General features: G+C 65.5%; 1 protein-coding gene across 3 annotated transcripts in view; it reads left to right on the plus strand.

Moving 5' to 3' along the window:
• LOC140914013 (laminin subunit beta-2) overlaps positions 1–18,347 on the plus strand; it is a 43,815-nt gene that overhangs the window by 6,914 nt on the left and 18,554 nt on the right. For 2 of the 3 annotated variants that reach the window (XM_073350836.2, XM_073350837.2), the window contains exons 7-22: positions 1,341–1,404; positions 1,762–1,964; positions 2,403–2,523; positions 2,896–3,084; positions 4,206–4,385; positions 5,375–5,487; positions 5,558–5,637; positions 7,450–7,606; positions 9,229–9,381; positions 10,007–10,165; positions 10,989–11,110; positions 11,571–11,691; positions 13,224–13,416; positions 13,884–14,027; positions 16,931–17,162; positions 17,842–18,005. In XM_073350836.2, the coding sequence (XP_073206937.2) occupies positions 1,341–1,404; positions 1,762–1,964; positions 2,403–2,523; positions 2,896–3,084; positions 4,206–4,385; positions 5,375–5,487; positions 5,558–5,637; positions 7,450–7,606; positions 9,229–9,381; positions 10,007–10,165; positions 10,989–11,110; positions 11,571–11,691; positions 13,224–13,416; positions 13,884–14,027; positions 16,931–17,162; positions 17,842–18,005 (2,395 nt within the window). Of the gene's footprint in view, positions 1–23; positions 625–1,340; positions 1,405–1,761; positions 1,965–2,402; positions 2,524–2,895; positions 3,085–4,205; positions 4,386–5,374; positions 5,488–5,557; positions 5,638–7,449; positions 7,607–9,228; positions 9,382–10,006; positions 10,166–10,988; positions 11,111–11,570; positions 11,692–13,223; positions 13,417–13,883; positions 14,028–16,930; positions 17,163–17,841; positions 18,006–18,347 lie in introns of those variants that run through there. The other variant, XM_073350839.2, reaches the window with a different exon arrangement.

Below are 18,347 nucleotides of genomic sequence, written 5' to 3' on the forward strand. Positions count from 1 at the left end.
GCAGGGGCTGTGGGGTCTCACGCTGCCCCTTGCCTGTCACCCTGGGCACGGGGGCTGGGGCAGGGCCCATGGGAAGGACCTGGGGACAAACTCTGCCCCTCATTTGTTGCCCTGGGGAATGGGGATGTTGGGGCAGGCCAGGGCAGAGGGGTCTCTGGGGTCACACGCTGCCTGTAACGATGCTGCCCGTGGGAGCCAGCTGAGGTCACTCAGTCGGGGTGAACTGCAGACAGAGCGGGGCAGACAAACCCCGAATGCCGGTGGATATGCCACTCCTTAGAGTTACCAAACCAGCCTCCGTATCACCTCCCTGGGTACTCAGACGTCCACACAACGCAGTGCCCGCCCCAGGCCTCCCTCCGGACACACGTCAGATACGATGATGATTACTGAAGATCTTCTCTCATCATATAAGAGAGCAGGTTCCCCCAATCCCAAAGGATCAGGCCCCAGACCCAGGTCCAATGATAACTTAGATCTTACCCCAAATACGCACTGATAGCCAATTCTTGTTAATTAAACTACAGTTTATTCAAAAAGAAAAGGGAGAGAGAGTTGGTAGAAAGATCAGTCTACAGACCGACCTGAGTTCAGTTCTTGAGGTCACGATACCGAGCAGAGATGGTGAATCTGTAGTGGCCAAACGTCCTTTTAGAAACAGCCCAGAGGTTACAGTCCAATGTCCATGTTCAGGGTGACTCCAGTCAGTGACTGGGGATCTCAATCCTTATGGCTCAGGGTTTCCCCTTCTTGAAACCCAAAGCCGATCTGAGATGAAGGAGGATCGTGTCCCAGGGCTTTTATACATTTCCAGCAGCCTCTTGGCCTGAGAAGACAATAGGCTCAACCTTCCTTCTCCCAAACATCCTGGCAATTAGCCCAGGGTAATTTATCATTAAACGGTTCAGATACAGGTTACCCCAACCTTCCCGGAGACAGAGAGACAACAACACTGTTGCCCTCCAGTGTCTTCCTAGATCTTCACACTCCTGTTTTGATCTTTGAATCAAAGCCATGGCAATAGACAAGACTCGTTTGCTGACATCACAAGCCCTGAGCCAGCATCTCCCCTTCTCTCTCTAGCAGTGCGGGCTGCAGTTCACAGCTCTCCTCCTTTCCATCTCTTCCTAAGCAGTCTCTAAAGTTGGGCCCTGGGTCAGGTCAGTCTGGGAGGTCATTAACTCTTTCTGGCCCTGTGTCACCTGTCAATGAGATATGATATCACACTCCTAAGGTCACCCTGCCCCTCACCTGTCACCCTGCGGCATGTTCGGGGGCTGGGGGTGGGCTGGGGCTGGGGGAGCTCTGGGGTCTCATGCTGCCCCTCGCCTGTCGTCCAGGTGATTTTCAAGGTCCTGGACCCGTCCATCCCAGTGGAGGATCCGTACAGCCCAGCCATCCAGGGTAGGAGCACGAGGCGGGGGGATCAGCCGGGAGGACGGGCCTTGATCCCTGCCGTAGAGCTTGCAGTCCTGGGGCGCCAGGCTCGGAGCTGCGGGCGGCGCCGTGGGGCGCCGGGCTCAGAGCTGCAAGCGGCGCCGTGGGCAGGGACATGCCCATGGCAGGGAAGGCATAGGCAGGCCAGGGGGGTTTGCGGATGGGGTAATGCAGGAGTGGTGACTGGGGACTGTATGCGGAGGCCGAGGAGAGTGGGAGGCATCAGGGCTGTGGGGTGCTGGGGCTGGGAGATTGGGGGCCTGGGGGGATTGGGGGCAGCAGGGCCAGGAGGTGGGGCCAGTGCTGAGCTCCCCCTGCCCCCAGATCTGCTGCGCGTCACCAACCTGCGGGTGAACCTGACCAAGCTGCACACGCTGGGCGACAACCTGCTGGACTCGCGGCGGGAGATCCAGGAGAAGTATTACTATGCCCTCTACGAGCTGGTGCTGCGTGGGAGCTGCTTCTGCTACGGCCACGCCTCCGAGTGCGCGCCCACTCCCGGCGTGCCAGGGGGCGTGGAGGGCATGGTAAGGGGGCGGAGCCCCATGGCGGGTCGGGGGAGCGGAGGGCATGACAAGGGGCCAGAGCCCCATCCCACAGGGAGTGGGGTGGGGAGGGCGCAGTAAGGGGGCAGAGCCCACCCCAAGACCTGTCACAAGGCAGCCAGGCCCAGCCAAGCGGGGAGCAGTGGTGGCTGCTGTGCCCTTGATTCCCGGGGCAGCAGGCGGGTGGCAGGGGGTGTGGGGCAGCCCCAGGGGTCCCTGTGCCCCAGCCTTTCCTCCTGCCCCAGTGCAGACAAGACCCACTCAGGCCTGGCGTCTGGCCTGCTGTCTGCGGCAGGGCCTGCTAATGGCAGCTGAGGGCCCTGGGCTCGTCCGCTGGCCCTGCAGAGCCCGGCGCGAGGGGACTGAGGCCAGGGCCGTGGGCCACAGCTGACCTGGGCGCCGTCCCCGCCTCTCTCCCAGATTCACGGCCGTTGCGTGTGCAAACACCACACCACGGGCCTGAACTGCGAGCGGTGCCAGGACTTCTACCAGGACCTGCCCTGGCGCCCTGCCGGGGGCACCGACCCACACGCCTGCCAAGGTGAGAGAGCAGCCGGCCCCCCGGTTCCCCGCCGCTGTGCCCCCCTCCCAGCCGCTTCCCCACAACCGTACCCCCCCACTTCCCCATGGCTGTGTCCCCCCCGGTATCCCACAGCTGTGCGCCCCCCACTTCCCCGTGGCTGTTCCCCCCCGGTATCCCACAGCTGTGCCCCCCCACACTTCCCCATGGCCGTGCCCCCCCACACTTCCCCATGGCTGTTCCCCCCCTGGTATCCCACAGCCGTGCCCCCCCTGCTTCCCCGTGGCTGTTCCCCCCACCTGCTTGTGCGCCTAGTGCAGTGGGTGTGCTGGGGGGCAGTGCCCTGGGTGCGGGTGTGCCCGGGCCGTCGTTCATGGACCCATCTGTCGGCAGGGTGTGACTGTAACCAGCACTCACGCCGGTGCCACTTCGACATGGCCGTGTACCTGGCCACGGGCAATGCCAGCGGGGGCGTCTGTGACGACTGTCAGCACAACACCATGGGCCGCAGCTGCCAGCTCTGCAAACCCTTCTACTACCACAGCCCGCTGGCCGACATCCGGGCCAGCACCGCCTGCGTCCGTGAGTGCCCTGCCGGGCGGGCCCGGGCAGCCTCCAGCGGGCGGGGGCCACCCCCTGGGGTTCTCGGCGCTTTGCTCCCCTTCCTCTGAAGCTAGAGCTGGGGCCGGCTGGGTGCCCGCAGTGCAGAGGGGGCATCCTCTCTCTCAGGGTTACCGGCCCGTGCCCAGCCCTGGGTCTCCAGGGGCTCGCCAGGCCCCCGCTAGTCAGATGCTGTCCCCGGGTCTGCTCCCAGCCCATATGGGCCCCCGATGCCATCCCTGTGCCCTCCCCAGGCGTGAGGGAAGGCCAGGGCACTGCACGGCTCCTGGGTTCCCCAGGGCCCAGAGATCGGAGCAGGCTGGGTTCACCTCTGTGCGTAGCGAGGCTGGCCGCTCCCCGCCTTCGAGAGCGGGCTGTAGCCCCTGTGACCCTCCGGGAGCTCTGCCCAGCCAGGCCACGGAGCGAGCCCCCGCTTGGACTGTCCCCCTGTGGCGCGGCAGCTGGTAACGGGTTCCGGTCCTGGATCAGCGGAGACCAGCCTGGCCAGCCCATCTTGGCCTCCTTCCTCGTCTCTCCCGAGTCTCAATGCCAGGGGCTCCCCTGGGTCTTCTCACACTCGCCTGGCACGGCCCCCTCCTTCTCCAGCTGTAGCCTCATGGGCTCCCCTCTCACGAGGACATGCGGGGTCCTTGGGGTTCCCATTGTCTGTTAGGTCCCCCATGCCCTCGCTGCCCCGTGTCTCTCCCCAGCCTGCTGCGTGGCCCACGCCTCGTGGCGCTCAGTGCGGCAGGGCAACGCCTAGGGAAACTGAGGCGCATATCACCCACGTCCCCGCGTTGGTCACGGCCCCGGGATGCGGCCAGGGAGCACGTGAGCCCTTTGGCTGCAGTGCTGTGGGGGGGGCTCACGCCAAGCCCCAGCCCCTTTGCTGGCAGTCGCACTCCCTGGCCTGGGCATGTGCCCAGGGCTTTGGCTGCGCTGAGACACTCGGCTGCCCTCTCCCTGCCCGGCATTGGCGATCCCATCTGCCCTGGCAGTGCCACCTGCTTTGGGGCCACTGCGGTGCCAGGCCCTGGCGTCCAGGCTGGGCGCTGAGCTGGTTCCTGGCGTGCGACTCCTGCTCTCTTCCCCTTTGCTGGCAGCCTGTGACTGTGACCCAGTGGGCTCCCTGGACGGCGGGGTGTGTGACAGCCACACGGACGTGGCGCTGGGCATGATCGCCGGGCAGTGCCGCTGCAAGGAACACGTCCAGGGCGTGCGCTGCGACCGCTGCAAGGAGGCCTTCTACGGGCTGAGCCGCACCAACCCACAGGGCTGCCAGTGTGAGTGTGGGCACGGCCTTGGCACCGCTCGGAGCGAAGCCAGGCAGGGCTCTGGGACAGTGTCTCCCCTCAGGGCCATGCTCACCAGGCCAAGGAGCCTGCTTGGCTTTGGCACTTCCTGGGTCCGACCTCGGAGCGTTCAGCCCCTTGGTCACCCCGTTCGCTCCCTGCAGTGAGTCCCCCTGGGGAGCCTCACCCCCCCAAAGCGCCCTGCCCCCCACTCTGCAGCCAGCTGTGTCTCCCACCAGCGTGTGACAGAGCCGTCGGGAGCTCAGCGTAGAACAGAGCTTGTCAGCCCAGGGAGCAGGCACCTGCAGAAAACCAGCTTGGGGGGACCCGGGGCCTGGTTCCCCCGGACTCCCCCTGAGTCCCAAACAGGAGACCAGGGAGCTGGAGCAACGTGTACGGGGTCGGGGCTGGGGAGGGGCTGAGCCATGGAACCAAACTACAAACCCTGGATATGATGGAGACCATGTCACGCCAGGGGAGGCTGCAGCCCCCCAGTCCCCCTAGTTCCAGCCCCTATGCAGGGGATTGAGGCCTCCCTCACGCCTGTTGCCCCTGCTTGTTCCTTTGTCCCTTTCCCGGGCCAGCAGGTCACCCCGGCTGCACCAACACTTCCGGCTGATCCTTGCAGAGGAGGGGGCCAGGCTACAGAGTGTTGGCTGTTCTCTGGAGACTGTCACAGCCACACCTGCCCTCTGGAGGTTGCTGCAGACATCACCCCCCATTGTTCCACCACCCAGATACCTGAGTAACACATAGGGGAAACTGAGGCACACACCGAGCATTCAGAGAAGACAGTAAGACCATGCCCACTTCATCACAGCCACCCAGCCGGGCTGTGCTGCAGGGCCCCGGGGGACATGGCTCCTCGGTGCAGCCGCCAGTGGCAGGGCCCCGCATGCTGCGTGGGACAACCTCATGGGTACCGGGCAGGATCCTGGGGGCACGGGCCCCACTGGGTAAGCTGCTGTGTCTCTGCCCAGCCTGCAGGTGCGACCCTCGGGGCATCCTCACGGGCAGCCCCCCCTGTGACCACGTCAGTGGAGACTGCTACTGCAAGCGTTTTGTGAGCGGCCGGTACTGCAGCCAGTGCCTGGTGAGTGCCCCTGCCCCCTGCCTGGCCCCGGCCGGACCCCAGGCGGTGCCTAACCCTGCTCTCCCCACAGCCCGAGTTCTGGGGCCTGAGCACCGACGTGGCCGGCTGCCGGCCCTGCGCCTGCGACTTCGGGGGCGCCTACAGCAACAGGTAGGCATGTGCCACGCAGGGGAAGGGCACGGGGCAGCACCACACGTCGGAGGGGGGTACGACCTACGACAGTATTTGGGGCAGTCTCCCGGAGAACCCTGCAGGGTACCAGACCCCCCAGGGGTCTCACACTTCCTCCGGGGGAAGCCACATGGCTTCACCGCTGGGGGGAGGGACATGATGAGCAGCGCCACAGCTGGGGAGAGGGGGTACAGGGTGTCCCGGGGTCCCCGGGTGATGCTCTGGAACTGCTCCCCATGAAGCCAGGCAGGACTCTGGGGAAGTCTCCTCTCTGGGAGCAGCCTGTCTGCAGGACACACAGCTCACCCGGCTTCCCCCTTCCTGGGTCTGACCTCGGAGCATTCAGCCTCCTCTGCCCCTCCGTGCGCTTCCCACAGCGAGTCCGCTCAGGCGGGGTCCTGGGGAAGCCAGAGGGTCCTGCCCCCCAACTTCGCAGTCAGACGGGACTCTCCGCCAGCCAGTAAAACAGAAGGTTTATTAGACGACAGGAACATGGTCTAACACAGAGCTTGTAGGTGCAGAGAACAGGACCCCTCAGTCACGTCTGTCTTGGGGGGCAGGGAGCCAGAGCCCCCTCTGGCCTCCCTCCATTTCCCCAGCCAGCTCCAAACTGAAACTCTCCCATCCCTCCTCTGGCCTTTGTCTCTTTCCCGGGCCAGGAGGCCACCTGATCTCTTTGTTCTCCAGTCGGCCCCTTTGCAGAGGAGGGGCCCAGGCCATCAGTCGCCAGGGGACAGGGTGTCGGCCATTCTCTGTGCAGACACCATCACGCTGGCCCTCTAGGGCTCTGCCACAATCACACCCCCTTATCCCCCCACCTAGAGACTTAAGAAATGCCATGGGGAAACTGAGGCACTCACACAGTAGTCAGAAAAAACATTAAGAACGTTCCCACTTTGTCACACATGGGGCGATATCACGGCCGTGGGGCAGGGTCATGGGGCAGTGGTGGCACCGTGGCTCAGGGGTGCCGGGTGTCAGGCACTGCCAGGCCCCAGACTCTCAGCCCTGCACCGCCCCTGGGAGGAATCCCTCAGTGCGACAGCCCTTCTCAGAGGCTCCCCGCCTCCTGGAGCCACCAGGAGTCTGGCTTTGCCCCTGGGGCCCCACCCCCAGAGGGAGAAATGCCCCCCCGATCTCTAGCTGCCGTGACCCCCAGCCAGCGTGTGACAGGCGGGTTAGTCGGTGTAGAACAGCCCGGTCTGCTGGGTTGCTTTCAATAGTCACCCAGAGACCGATGCCTATTCGGGAGACTCCAGGCCAACCCTGGAGGGTTGGCAACCCTCCCTCACACCTCTTGCCCCTCCTCCTTCCTTTCTGTTCCCGGGCCAGCAGGTCACCCCGGCTGCGCCAACACCCTGGGCTGATCCTCGCAGAGGAGGGGGCCTGGCCCTCAGTTGCCAGGCTACGAGTGTCGGCTGTTCTCTGCGGCCTGTCACAGCCACACCTGCCCTCTAGGGGTCACGCAAAGATCACCCCCCCTTGTCCCACCACCCAGATACCTGAGTAACACAGGGGAAACTGAGGCACACCCACTATTCAGAGAAGACAGTAAGACCATGCCCAGGTCATCACCCCGGGGGTGGGACACAAGCTGTGGGGAGCTGGGGATGGAACCAGGGCACTCAGGGCTGGTAACAGGCTGGCCCCTCTCACTCCTCCCCCATGGCCCCTGCCCTGGGACAGACACACGGACATGTGGCCTGGGCTGGGCCGGCTCCCCCGGGACAAAGGGACAGGGCAGAGCAGGCTCCCTTAGCCCAGGATGGACAGGGCTTGTGCCGCCCCCAGGTGCTCCATGGAGGACGGGTTGTGCCCCTGCCGGCCCCACCTCATCGGGCGCCAGTGTGACCAGGTGCAGCCCGGCTACTTCTGTGCACCCCTGGACTACTACAGCTACGAGGCAGAGCATGCCACAGGACACGCGCCCACCCACCCCACGCTGCCGGTGAGTGCGGGCACCCAATGCTGGCTGCTGCAGGTCCCGGGGCTGGGAGGGGGCAGGGCGCGGGGTCCTGGGCCTGAGGGGGGCAGCATGTGGGGTCCCAGGGCCGGGGGGGAGCACCCAGGGTCCCTGGGCCAAGGGGGGGGCAGTGTGTGGGGTCCCAGGGCCGAGGGGGTGGGCAGCGCACAGAGTCCCATGTTATAACGATGCTGGTTCTAGCAGGACCCAACGGAGAGTGCCAATTTAAGGCAAACTGCTCAAAGCAGGGCAGTTACAGCCCAGGGCTGGGGTTTCTGTGCCCACCAAGGCAAACCAAACCAGCCAAACAGAGCAGACTTTGGTCTCATTCCACTGGCTAACCCCAAGTCACACGAGCAATTCCCTTAGACACTCCAGTTTCCCAGTATCCCCACCAGGGCCACTCGTTATGGGGACAGATGGTTGTGAAAACCAACACCCCAGTAAAAGAAAAACAGTTCTCTCGATCCCAAAGGACCAAGCCCCAGACCCCGGTCAATACACAAAACAGATCTTACCCACAGATCACGCTGCTGCCGATCCTTTGGAGTGTAAAATCTAAAGGTTTGTTCATAAACGGAAAAGACAGAGAGGAGAGCTAGAACGGGTTCAATGGAATCAATGACGTCCAGTGACGGCCAAGTTCTTGGGTCAGGCTTGCAGCAGGGATGGAATAAACGGCAGGTTCAAATCCAGTCTCTGGAGAACATCCCCGGCTGGGATGGGTCTTTCAGTCCTTGGGTCAAAGCTTCAGGGTAGCCAAGTCCCTCCAGAGGCCAGAAGCAGGACTGAAGACCAGCTGGAAGAGCTGCAGCAGCTTTTGAAAGTCTCTTGCCGTGTGGTCTCTGCTTTCTGTGTCCCAAGGACAAGCTGCCCATCCATGGCCTGGAAACACCTCCGAGTTCGGTCCCTAGGCAGGTCCCTGCACGCCTGGCTGAGTCCCCAGGCGCGTCTGCCTTCTCTCACTGGGTCAGTTGTGTCGCTGATGGTCCTTAATGGGCCGTCCAGCAGGCTAGGCAGAGCTGACCCCAACGTGTCTGGGGTGTCCCCCAGAAGCAGAGCACAGGTTTGAACTACAGACAGGACAGAGCCAATATTCATAACTTTAACTACAAAATGATAGACGCACACAGACAGCATCATCCTAACCAGCAAACCATCACCTTGTCTGAGACACCTTAGTTGACCCCCTTTATACAAGATTTAGTGCCACTACGGGACCTGGGTTGCAACGATGTTCTATATGGTCCCAGTTCAAGTCAATAACGTCACAGCTGGTCACGGGCTCAGTACCCCTCCCAAGTGCAGTTCCGTGGCTGTGGGGCCCAGTCTCTCGTGGCAGGCTGGGGTCTGGGCCGGGGGTTTTGCCCCCCGCAGAGCAACAGGACCCAGCACCAGCTACACTGTGCAGCCGGGCGTCAGCGTCCCTCTGGCCAGCTGGAGCCTGCTGCGGTCAGGGGGTCTCCTCAGGGTAACCCCAGCCCCCCACAGCAACCTCCTGCCCCCTCGTCAGTCCCCCTGGCTCAGCCCCATCCCCCGGGGTGCTCGGCGCAGCCCCCATCCCCGCGCCCCTGGCGGTCTCCCAGGCTGACCCTGGCCCGTTGCAGGGAGCGCTGCGCCCCGAGGCCCCCTCGGACTGCCTGGAGCACTCCCGCGGGCTCCCCAACGGGCGGAAGGGGCGTCTGCGCCGCCAACGTGGAGCCATGCGGCTCCGGCAGCACCGAGCCCTGCCCCGGCGCAGCCGGCAGCCCCTGCACAAGGTGAGGAGCGGGGGGAGGGTCCTGGAGGAGGAAGGGGGGGGAGGATGGGAGCAGGAATGGGGGGGCTGTGGGGTGTCACAGATCCACAGGGTCGGGGCTATGCCCCAGTTCTCGAGCAGTGCCCCAGAGGGCCCGTTCAGTGGGCCAGCCCCCCGAGTCCCATTCCTCTCCCAGGCTCGGCCATGTGATCCCACCAGGCCTACATCCGGCGCTTGGGGTGCCAATGCCCAGACGACCTGCCCCACTGTGGACAGTGCTAGGCCCTCAGGAGTTCTTCCCTGGCCTCTTGGGGAGGGGGGCTAACAAAGCGAGGGGAGAGCCCCGTGAAGCCGACGTAGCCATAATCCTCCCACCACTGGGCAGCAATGCAGGGAGTAAAAGGAAACTGAGGCACACGTAGGATTAATAAAAAACACTACAAAAAATTCCCATTTTGTCACATAAGGGAGGATAGCAGGGAGCAGGAGTGGGGGTAGGGATGCGGCAGGTGGGGGCAGCGGTGGAGGGGTGGGGACAGGAATGGGCTGAGCGTAGTGGGGGGCAGGGATGGGGTGAGATGGGGGCAGGTGGGGGCAAGGGGCAGCGGTGGAGGGGCAGGGCACTGACCCAGGTTTCTGCCCCCCAGCCTGACGTGGAAGTGGTGTCCCGGGAGCACGTGGGTCACATGATCACATGGACGGGGCCCGGCTTCGCCCGCGTGCGGGATGGGGCCGGCCTGTCCTTCCACATCGACAACATCCCCTACCCCATGGAGTACGACATCCTGATCCGCTACGAGCCCGAGGTGTGTGGGGCACAGAGGGGTGGCTGGGCGCCAGGCTGCCCGGTGGCAACAGGCCGGCAGGGGAGGGGATGGCCGGGCTCCTGCAGGGTGTGTGGGGCTGATGGGGGAGGGGTGGCTGGGTGCCAGGCTGCCACAGGGCATGGGGCTGATGGTAGGGTTGCCACCTTTCTAATTGCTGGTACCCAGACTCCCAGCCCCCCCCCGTCCCCGCCTCTCCCCCCAAGGCCCCACCCCTGTCACTTGCTGGATCTTGCCACCTTCCTTTCCTTCCCCCCGCCCCGCTGGGCTCCCTCTGCTCCGGGGCTGGGTTGGAGGTCCGGCGGCCTGCACAGGGGGCGGCCTGGCTGAGCAGGGTCTGAGCGCGTGGGTTAATCACACAGCGCCTCCCCCCACCCGTGGTAACTGGGCTTCGGGTGTCCAGTCAGTGCATCTGACCGGGCACTACCAGGTCCCCTTTTCAACCAGACTTTCCGGTCAAAAACTGGGCATCTGGCAGCCCTAGCTGAGGGCGGAGGGGATGGCCTGGCACCGGGCTCCCCTGGTGTGTGGGGCCCAGCCCCGAGAGCACCCGGTGCAGAGTCCACACTCAGCGCCCAGCTCAGCTGCCCAGGGCAAGGGGCCCATGCTGGGAGCAGGCTGCCCTGAGGAACGCTGCAGGGGCCCGGTTCATCTCCCAGGGCCTGTCCGGCCCCCAGCCCAGGGCTCCTTCCCCTGCCAGCACCACCGGGCCCACCCCCGGCAGTGCCCCCACTCCCTCGGGAGGGCTGTAGGCTTCCGCCCTTGGGGACCCAGCTGCGGGGCGCCCCAACCCCTCTCCCTGCAGTCCACAGAGGACTGGGAGGCCATCGTCAGCGTCAGTGCCCAGGCGTTGCCCACGAGCCCTCGCTGCGGGAACGTGCTGCCCTCGGAGCAGAGATACAAGGAAAGCCTGCCGCACACCGAGAGGTGAGAGCCGACAGGGGGGCTCCTGGCCGGATCCAGGCCCTGTTTTCTCCTCCCCCTGCCTGGGGACCCTCGTGGGGCACCAGTGCCCTCGCTGCCAGGCGGCTCGGGCCAATGTTGCAGTGCATCCCCTCACCAGCTGCTGCCCGGGCTAGGAGCCAGCCCTGCCAAGGGGGCACAGCCCCCCAGCCTCCCAGCCATGCCGTGCGCAGCCCAGCCCATGCCAGCTGATTCCCCAGCCTGGCAAACTGACCAACACTGGGCTGGGCTCACCTCCCCGCCCGCAGGCCCTGGCCCTGTCCCACGTTGGGCTGGGCTCAGAGCCCCCCACCCCCACCCAGGGCCCTGTCCCATGCTGGGCTGGGCTCACAGCCCCCCTGTGTCATAGCCCCCATTGTTTGCCCCAATCGGCCAGCCCACACCACTTACCCTCCTGCCCCTCACCCCTGCCTCCTGCCCCCAGGTACGCCCTGCTGTCCCGGCCCTTCTGCTTTGAGCCCAGTAACCAGTACGAGATCGCCATGCGGTTCCAGCGGGCGGGTGTGGTCCAGCGCCACCCAGCCGCCTTCATCCTCATCGACTCGGTAAGGGCAGGGGCTGGCGGGAGCTGCCCTCAGCAGCCTCTCCCCTCAGCCAGCGGCTGCGCAGGGGGGTGCCAGGTCCTGACCCCAGAGTCCCCACGTGGCCTCTGCCAGGCACCCCTCCCAATCCCCGCTTCTCCCTGGGAGATCCCTGGGCCAGGCATGGCAGCTGCCTCCTGCACTGGGCGGGGAGAGGCCAAGCCAGGGCTGTAGCCACGTCGCCTGGCTTTGCAGAGCAGGGGGTGTCCTTCCAGCAGCTACTCACTGCCCCAAGGTGTTGTGGGCTGAAGCCCCCCACGGCACTGTGAGCTGGAGCCCATGTGCCAGCTCCGGATGTGACAGGAAACCTGCCAGTGCCCTGGTTGAGCCGTAAGTCACTTCCCGCCAGCTGCCACCTGTCACGGCATCCCCAGGCTGTGCTCTGGAGCTGCTCCCTACGAAGCCAGCCAGGACCCTGGGGGAGCCTCCTCTCAACAAGGACAAGTGCAGAGTCCTGCACTTAGGACGGAAGAACCCAATGCACTGCTACAGACTAGGGACCGAATGGCTCGGCAGCAGTTCTGCAGAAAAGGACCTAGGGGTGACAGTGGACAAGAAGCTGGATATGAGTCAGCAGTGTGCCCTTGTTGCCAAGAAGGCCAATGGCATTTTGGGATGTATAAGTAGGGGCATAGCGAGCAGATCGAGGGACGTGATCGTTCCCCTCTATTCGACATTGGTGAGGCCTCATCTGGAGTACTGTGTCCAGTTTTGGGCCCCACACTACAAGAAGGATGTGGATAAATTGGAAAGCGTCCAGCGAAGGGCAACACAAATGATTAGGGGACTGGAACACATGACTTATGAGGAGAGGCTGAGGGAGCTGGGATTGTTTAGCCTGCAGAAGAGAAGAATGAGGGGGGATTTGATAGCTGCTTTCAACTACCTGAGAGGCTGTTCCAGAGAGGATGGCTCTAGACTGTTCTCAGTGGTAGCAGATGACAGGACATCTGTTGCCTGCATGTACTGTGCCGCTCGCTCGTTGGCAGGTGCCACCGGCAGTACCATGATGTGGTGGTGGGGAGGGCCCCAGGGCTGCTCCGGGCCTGCTGGGTGCCACTTCTGCCTCTGGCTCTCATTCCCCAGTGCCCGCACCCCTGTCTCCCTGGCCCCAAACACCTGGTCCACTGCACCTCCTGCCTGGCCCTGCCCAGCCCACACCTTGCGCTACCCGGCCCATGGGCCCACGGCACAGCCTGCCCCACTGGGCTTGCCCATCCATCTGGCCTGTGGCATTAAGCCTGTGCCCCCTCTGCGTCGCGCCTGGCCTGGCCATGCCCCCACCATGCCCTATGCCTAGTCCAGCCAGCACCTGCCTCTAACTCTGCCCCATGCAGCCTGTCCAGCGCCCCCCGCTCCCCCAGTGCAGCCTGTCTAGCCCAGCCTGGCCTACTCCCTGCCCCCCACATTCCTGGCCTAGTGCAGCCTGCTGCCCTGCCCAGCCCGTGCCCCACAGGCTGGGCCCCCCATTTGCGCTCATGCTTCTCCCTTCCCAGCTCGTCCTTCTGCCGCGAGTGCTGGAGCTGCCGGCTTTCCGTGGCAGCGAGCCGGCGGCGGTGCAGCACCGGGAGGAGCTGGAGCGCTACACGTGCCAGGAGGCGTTCCGCATGGCGACCATGCCAGCGCTGCCCGAGATGTGCACCCGTCTGCTCTGCAGCATCTCCGCCCTGCTGCACGATGGGGCCCTGGGTGAGTGCCGGCCGGGGGGGCGGGCCCCTGGGGGAGTGCCGGCTGGGGGGGCGGGCCCCTGGGGGAGTGCCGGCCGGGGGCGGGCCCCTGGGGGAGTGCCGGCCGGGGGGGGGGGCCTGGGGAGGGTGCTGGCCAGGGCCCTGGGGGAGTGCCGGCTGGGGGGGGGCCCTGGGGGAGTGCCGGCCGGGGGGGGAGGCCTGGGGAGGGTGCTGGCCAGGGCCCTGGGGGAGTGCTGGCCGGGGGGGGGCCTGGGGAGGGTGCTGGACAGGCTCCCTGGGCTGGGAATCTGGGGGGGCAGCGCTTGCTGAGGGGCGGAGTGGGTTGAATGGCAGCTAACGCCCTGCCCTGGGGCTCTGCCAAGCACGCTCCTCCGTGAGCCCAGCGCTGGGGGGCGGGACTCCTGACTTCTCTTCCTGTGTGTGCCAAGGGGGCCCCCATGAGCACCACTGGTCCCCCTCTCTCCCCAGCCTGCCAGTGCGACCCCCAAGGCTCCACCAGCAGCGTGTGCCAGCCGGTGGGTGGGCAGTGCCCGTGCAAACCCCACGTGATCGGCCGGCGCTGTGACCAGTGTGCGCCAGGCACCTATGGACTGGGGCCCTCCGGCTGCAGCCGTGAGTACCTGTGTGTCTGTCCCCATGTCGCCCTGGGAGCACCGGCCCGGTCGGTCGGTCCGTCTGTCGGTCTGTCTGGGTGACTGCCCACCCCAGGGCTGTCTCCCATGAACCCCACCTTGTGCTCCCCTGGGGGGGATGTGCCTGAGCCCAGGAGAGCCAAAGGGGATGTGTGCCCCCCCGTCTGCCACCCCCGGTGCCCAGGAGCTCGCTGTGGCTCGTCCCTCCCAAGGGCTGGGCGCACCCTTCGCTCGCTGGGCCGGAGCTGCAGCTGCCTTGCGGGGCTGCCAACTTCCTAATCACACAAAACCGAACTCACACCCCGGCTCCGCCCCCGCTCTGAGGCCCCCCCACGCCCCGCCCCCCTCACTCTATCCCCCTCCCTCCATTGCTCCCGCTCCCCCACCCTCACTCACTTTCACTGGGCTGGGGCAGGGGGTTGCGGGGGAGGGGGTGGGGCCGGGGATGAGAGGTTTGGGGTGCAGGAGGGGGATCTGGGCGGGGGTTGGGGTGCGGGGGGGGTGAGGGCTCCGGCTGGGGATGAGAGGTTTGGGGTGCAGGAGGGGGATCTGCGCGGGGGTTGGGGTGCGGGGGGGGTGAGGGCTCCGGCCGCGGATGAGAGGTTTGGGGTGCAGGAGGGGGATCTGGGCGGGGGTTGGGGTGCGGGGGGGGTGAGGGCTCCGGCCGGGGGTGGGGCCGGGGATGAGAGGTTTGGGGTGCAGGAGGGGGATCTGGGCGGGGGTTGGGGTGCGGGGGGGGTGAGGGCTCCGGCCGGGGGTGGGGCCGGGGATGAGAGGTTTGGGGTGCAGGAGGGGGATCTGGGCAGGGGTTGGGGTGCGGGGTCACTGTGGCGCTTACCGCGACCCTGTGGCCTCTCTGCGCATGGGCGGCCAGGCGGCTCTGTGTGCTGCGTGCTGCCCTCGTGCCCACGGGCAGGGAGCCTGCCTTAGCCCCGGGTCCCCCCTGTGCCGCCGGCCGGGTTTTTAATGGCCCTGTCGGCGGGGCTGACCGGAGCTGCCAGGGTCCCTTTTCGCCTGGTCACCCTACTGCCTGGCTGGGCAAAGGACGAGTTCGCCTCCCTGTTTCACCCAGCACCGGGCCCACTCTGGTCGTTTTCCGACACACGTTCCACCTCGGCTCTCCGAGACCCCCGGCCACTCGCTTGCTCCCCCTGGCTTTCCCCGAGAAAAGGGATGCAAAGGGGCCTGGCCTGAGCCTGGGGCCTGGGAAGAGGGGGCATTGCAGCTCTCCCTCTGCCCTGGGTCAGGCCGGGGTTTGCCCCACGCCAGCCAGGCTCAGAGCAGGGGCCAGGGAAGGCAATAGATCGGCTGGCAGGCGGAGGGAGGGGCTCCCCCTCCTGTAACACAGAGGAAGGGCTGCTAGACACCTGCCTGTCTGCAACCAGAGCCCAGAGCCCAGACCCCAGGCTGAGTGGGGCAGAGGAATCCCCCCTCCCCCCACCCACACACGGGAGCTGAGTCCCATGGGCCCAGACGCTGTCCCGGGGTGCAGGGGCAGGGCTGAGCCCCCAGCTGAACCCCCAGGCAGGGCAAGACCACGGCCAGACGAGGCCCCAGGGGAGGGGAAAGCAGCTGGGAGGTGGCTGCTGGTACCAGAGACACCTGGTCTGAGGGGGGCCATGGCCGTGGTGGGGTCTCCGCAAGAGAGCCCAAATTCCAGCCCACGAGGTGGGGGGGGAGGCTAAGAGGGCTCTGTCCTGGGGGCAGCAGGTTACCCCAAGGGGAGGTGGGGGCCTTGCATACACCCAGTCCCAGCGTTGGGACACGACTCCAGAGGGCCCTGCCCACATGCAGGAGCATCCTGCATCCCGGCTTCCCCACCCCCAGGGCACCAGACATGGCTGGGGTACGACTAGCCTTGTAGGGGGACAAACCTTCTCTGATCTGCCCAAGTGCTCCAGGGGTCCCTCCCTGCCCAATGTAGGGCCAGGGCTGCAGCTGGCTGACCCCTGGGGGAAGGGGGTCACTGCCCTCCTCACTCCCTGGCAGACAAGGGGGAGGGGCAGTGGCAGGACCCAAGCCTGGTTTCAAACCCAAAGGTTTGGGATGGCAAAGGGCAGCATGGAAACTCCCCCGTGGCCCCTGCTAGTGCCCCCCAAAAGCGCCGACCTCCGAGAGGACATGACACTGCTCTGAATGGTGTACTGGAAACTGCCGATGGTGCTTGGCGGATCCTGGAAATGCCTGGCCGGCCAGCAACCAAAGGGACAGGATAGATGCTGGGGCACCTATGGATAACATTGGGGGGTCACTGGCTGATGTGATCCCGCTCCGTTGGGTCGCAAAGGGGCAAGAAGGTGACAAAGTGGGAACGGTTTGTAATATTGGTATGAAGCCTGCATGCCTCAGTTTCCCCTGTGCTGCATTGTTGCAGGGAGGGGGAGGGCTGTGTGCTCTGGGGCAGGCTAGCAGACAGAGGGAGGGTGTCCCCAGCTGCTTGGGCCTCAATCCCCCTATCAGTGGAGCCTGGGGAAGACAATGAGGAATCCAGCACCTACCAACCAAGGCCTCTACCTGTCCACCCAGCTGTCCCAGCCGGCAGACCCATCTCAGTGGAGGATAGGAGAAGACGGGGAAAGCCCACTACCCAGGACAGTGACTGACACAGACCCACAGGATCAGGGCTACACCCCCACCTTTGGAGGTCTCCAGGAGGAACCCCTGCGGTGTACCAGAGCCCTTTGGGGTCTTGCTCTTCCTCCAGGGAAACTGAGGCAAACATAGGATTCATAAAAATATTTTAAACATCCCCCCTTTGTCACAGTAACGCTCCAGGCATCGGGCCCCGTCTGTGTCCATCTGTCTGGGTATGGGGTGCTCTGGGCATGCTTGCTGTCCGTCTGGCTGCCCAGCTGGGTGACGCCCCACCCACCTGTCCCATAGGCTGTGCCTGCTCCCCCGAGGGCTCGGTCTCCAAGCTCTGTGACGCCGTGAGCGGGCAGTGCCGATGCCAGCCTGGTGCCATGGGGCGCCGGTGCGACCAATGCTCGTGGGGCCAGTGGGGCTTTCCCGCCTGCCGGCCCTGCCACTGCAACGGGCACTCGGAGGAGTGCGACCCCCACACCGGGGCCTGCCAGCAGTGCCGTGACGCCACCACAGGGCTCCACTGTGAGAGGTGGGTGTGCGGGCCCCACGGGGCGGGGGCACAGCTATGGTCCCACTGCGCGGGACAGCTGTTGAGGCCTGGGTGATGAAGACGCAATGGGGAATAGCGTGGAGGGCTGGCTGGGGGGCAGCCAGAGTGTGGGCTGCCTCAGGTGGGGGGGAAAGCTGGCCGTGGGGACAAGGATTAGCAGTGGGGGGCCTGGCCGTGGATATGGGGGGTGGCAAGGGGGGCTCACTGTGGAGCTGAGGGGGCAGCGGTGGGGGGTTGGCTGTGGGGATGTGGGGACGGCAGCATGGGGGCTGGCCATGGGGATGCGGGGATGGTGGGGGGAGCTGGTTGTGGGGATGAGGGTAGCAATTGGGGGTTGGCCATGGGGATTAGGGCAGTGATGGGGGGGCTGGCTGTGGGGATGGGGGGCAGCAGCGGGGGGAGTGGGAGTGATGGGGGGTTGGCTGTGGGGCTGGGGAGGCAATGGCAGGGAGGCTGGGGGGCTGCAGTGGTGGGGCTGGATGGTAGTTGGGGTGCGGCCTGACAGGGGGGCAGAGGCGAGGGGGCTGGCCAGAGGTCAGCAGCAGGGGCTGGGGGTCAGCGGTGGGGGGCTGGCTGTGGGGGGCAGAGGCGGGGGAGAGGCGAGGTGGTTTCTGGTCCGAATTCATCTCCCTCTTCTCTCTCCCTGTGCTGTGGGCAGGTGCTTGGAGGGTTACTATGGTGACCCGGTGCTGGGCTCGGGGCAGCAGTGCCGACCCTGCCCATGCCCGGGGTACCCTGGGACTCGGCATTACCATGGCAACTCCTGCCATGCCAACAAGGAGACCAATCAGATCGTCTGTCTGTGTGCACCAGGCTATACGGGTGAGCAGTGGGGGAGCGGGATAACGGGGTCAGGGCACTGCCCCCCCACTCTTGAGGTCATGGGGCTGGGCACAGCCCCGTTGTTCGGGGAGACTGCATGGGGGAGCAGGTGGCAGCCCCACTCAGCCATTCGAGAGGCCGTGGGGCTGGCAGCAGCCAGGGGCAGTGGGCAGGGGGTGCCCTCGGTCCCATGCAATGCTGCTCAGCCTCTGCGGAGCTGCCCCGGGGCATCCCCAAGGATGGGTGGCTGCCGGGCAGAGCAATCAGGAGACCCAAACCCTGCGAGGCCGCCCCCGCCAATGCCAGGCAGCACAGCCTGCTCTGGGAGCTGCTGGGGGAGAA

This window comes from Lepidochelys kempii, chromosome 7, assembly GCF_965140285.1.
Source record: "Lepidochelys kempii isolate rLepKem1 chromosome 7, rLepKem1.hap1, whole genome shotgun sequence".
Lineage (NCBI taxonomy): Eukaryota > Metazoa > Chordata > Testudines > Cheloniidae > Lepidochelys > Lepidochelys kempii.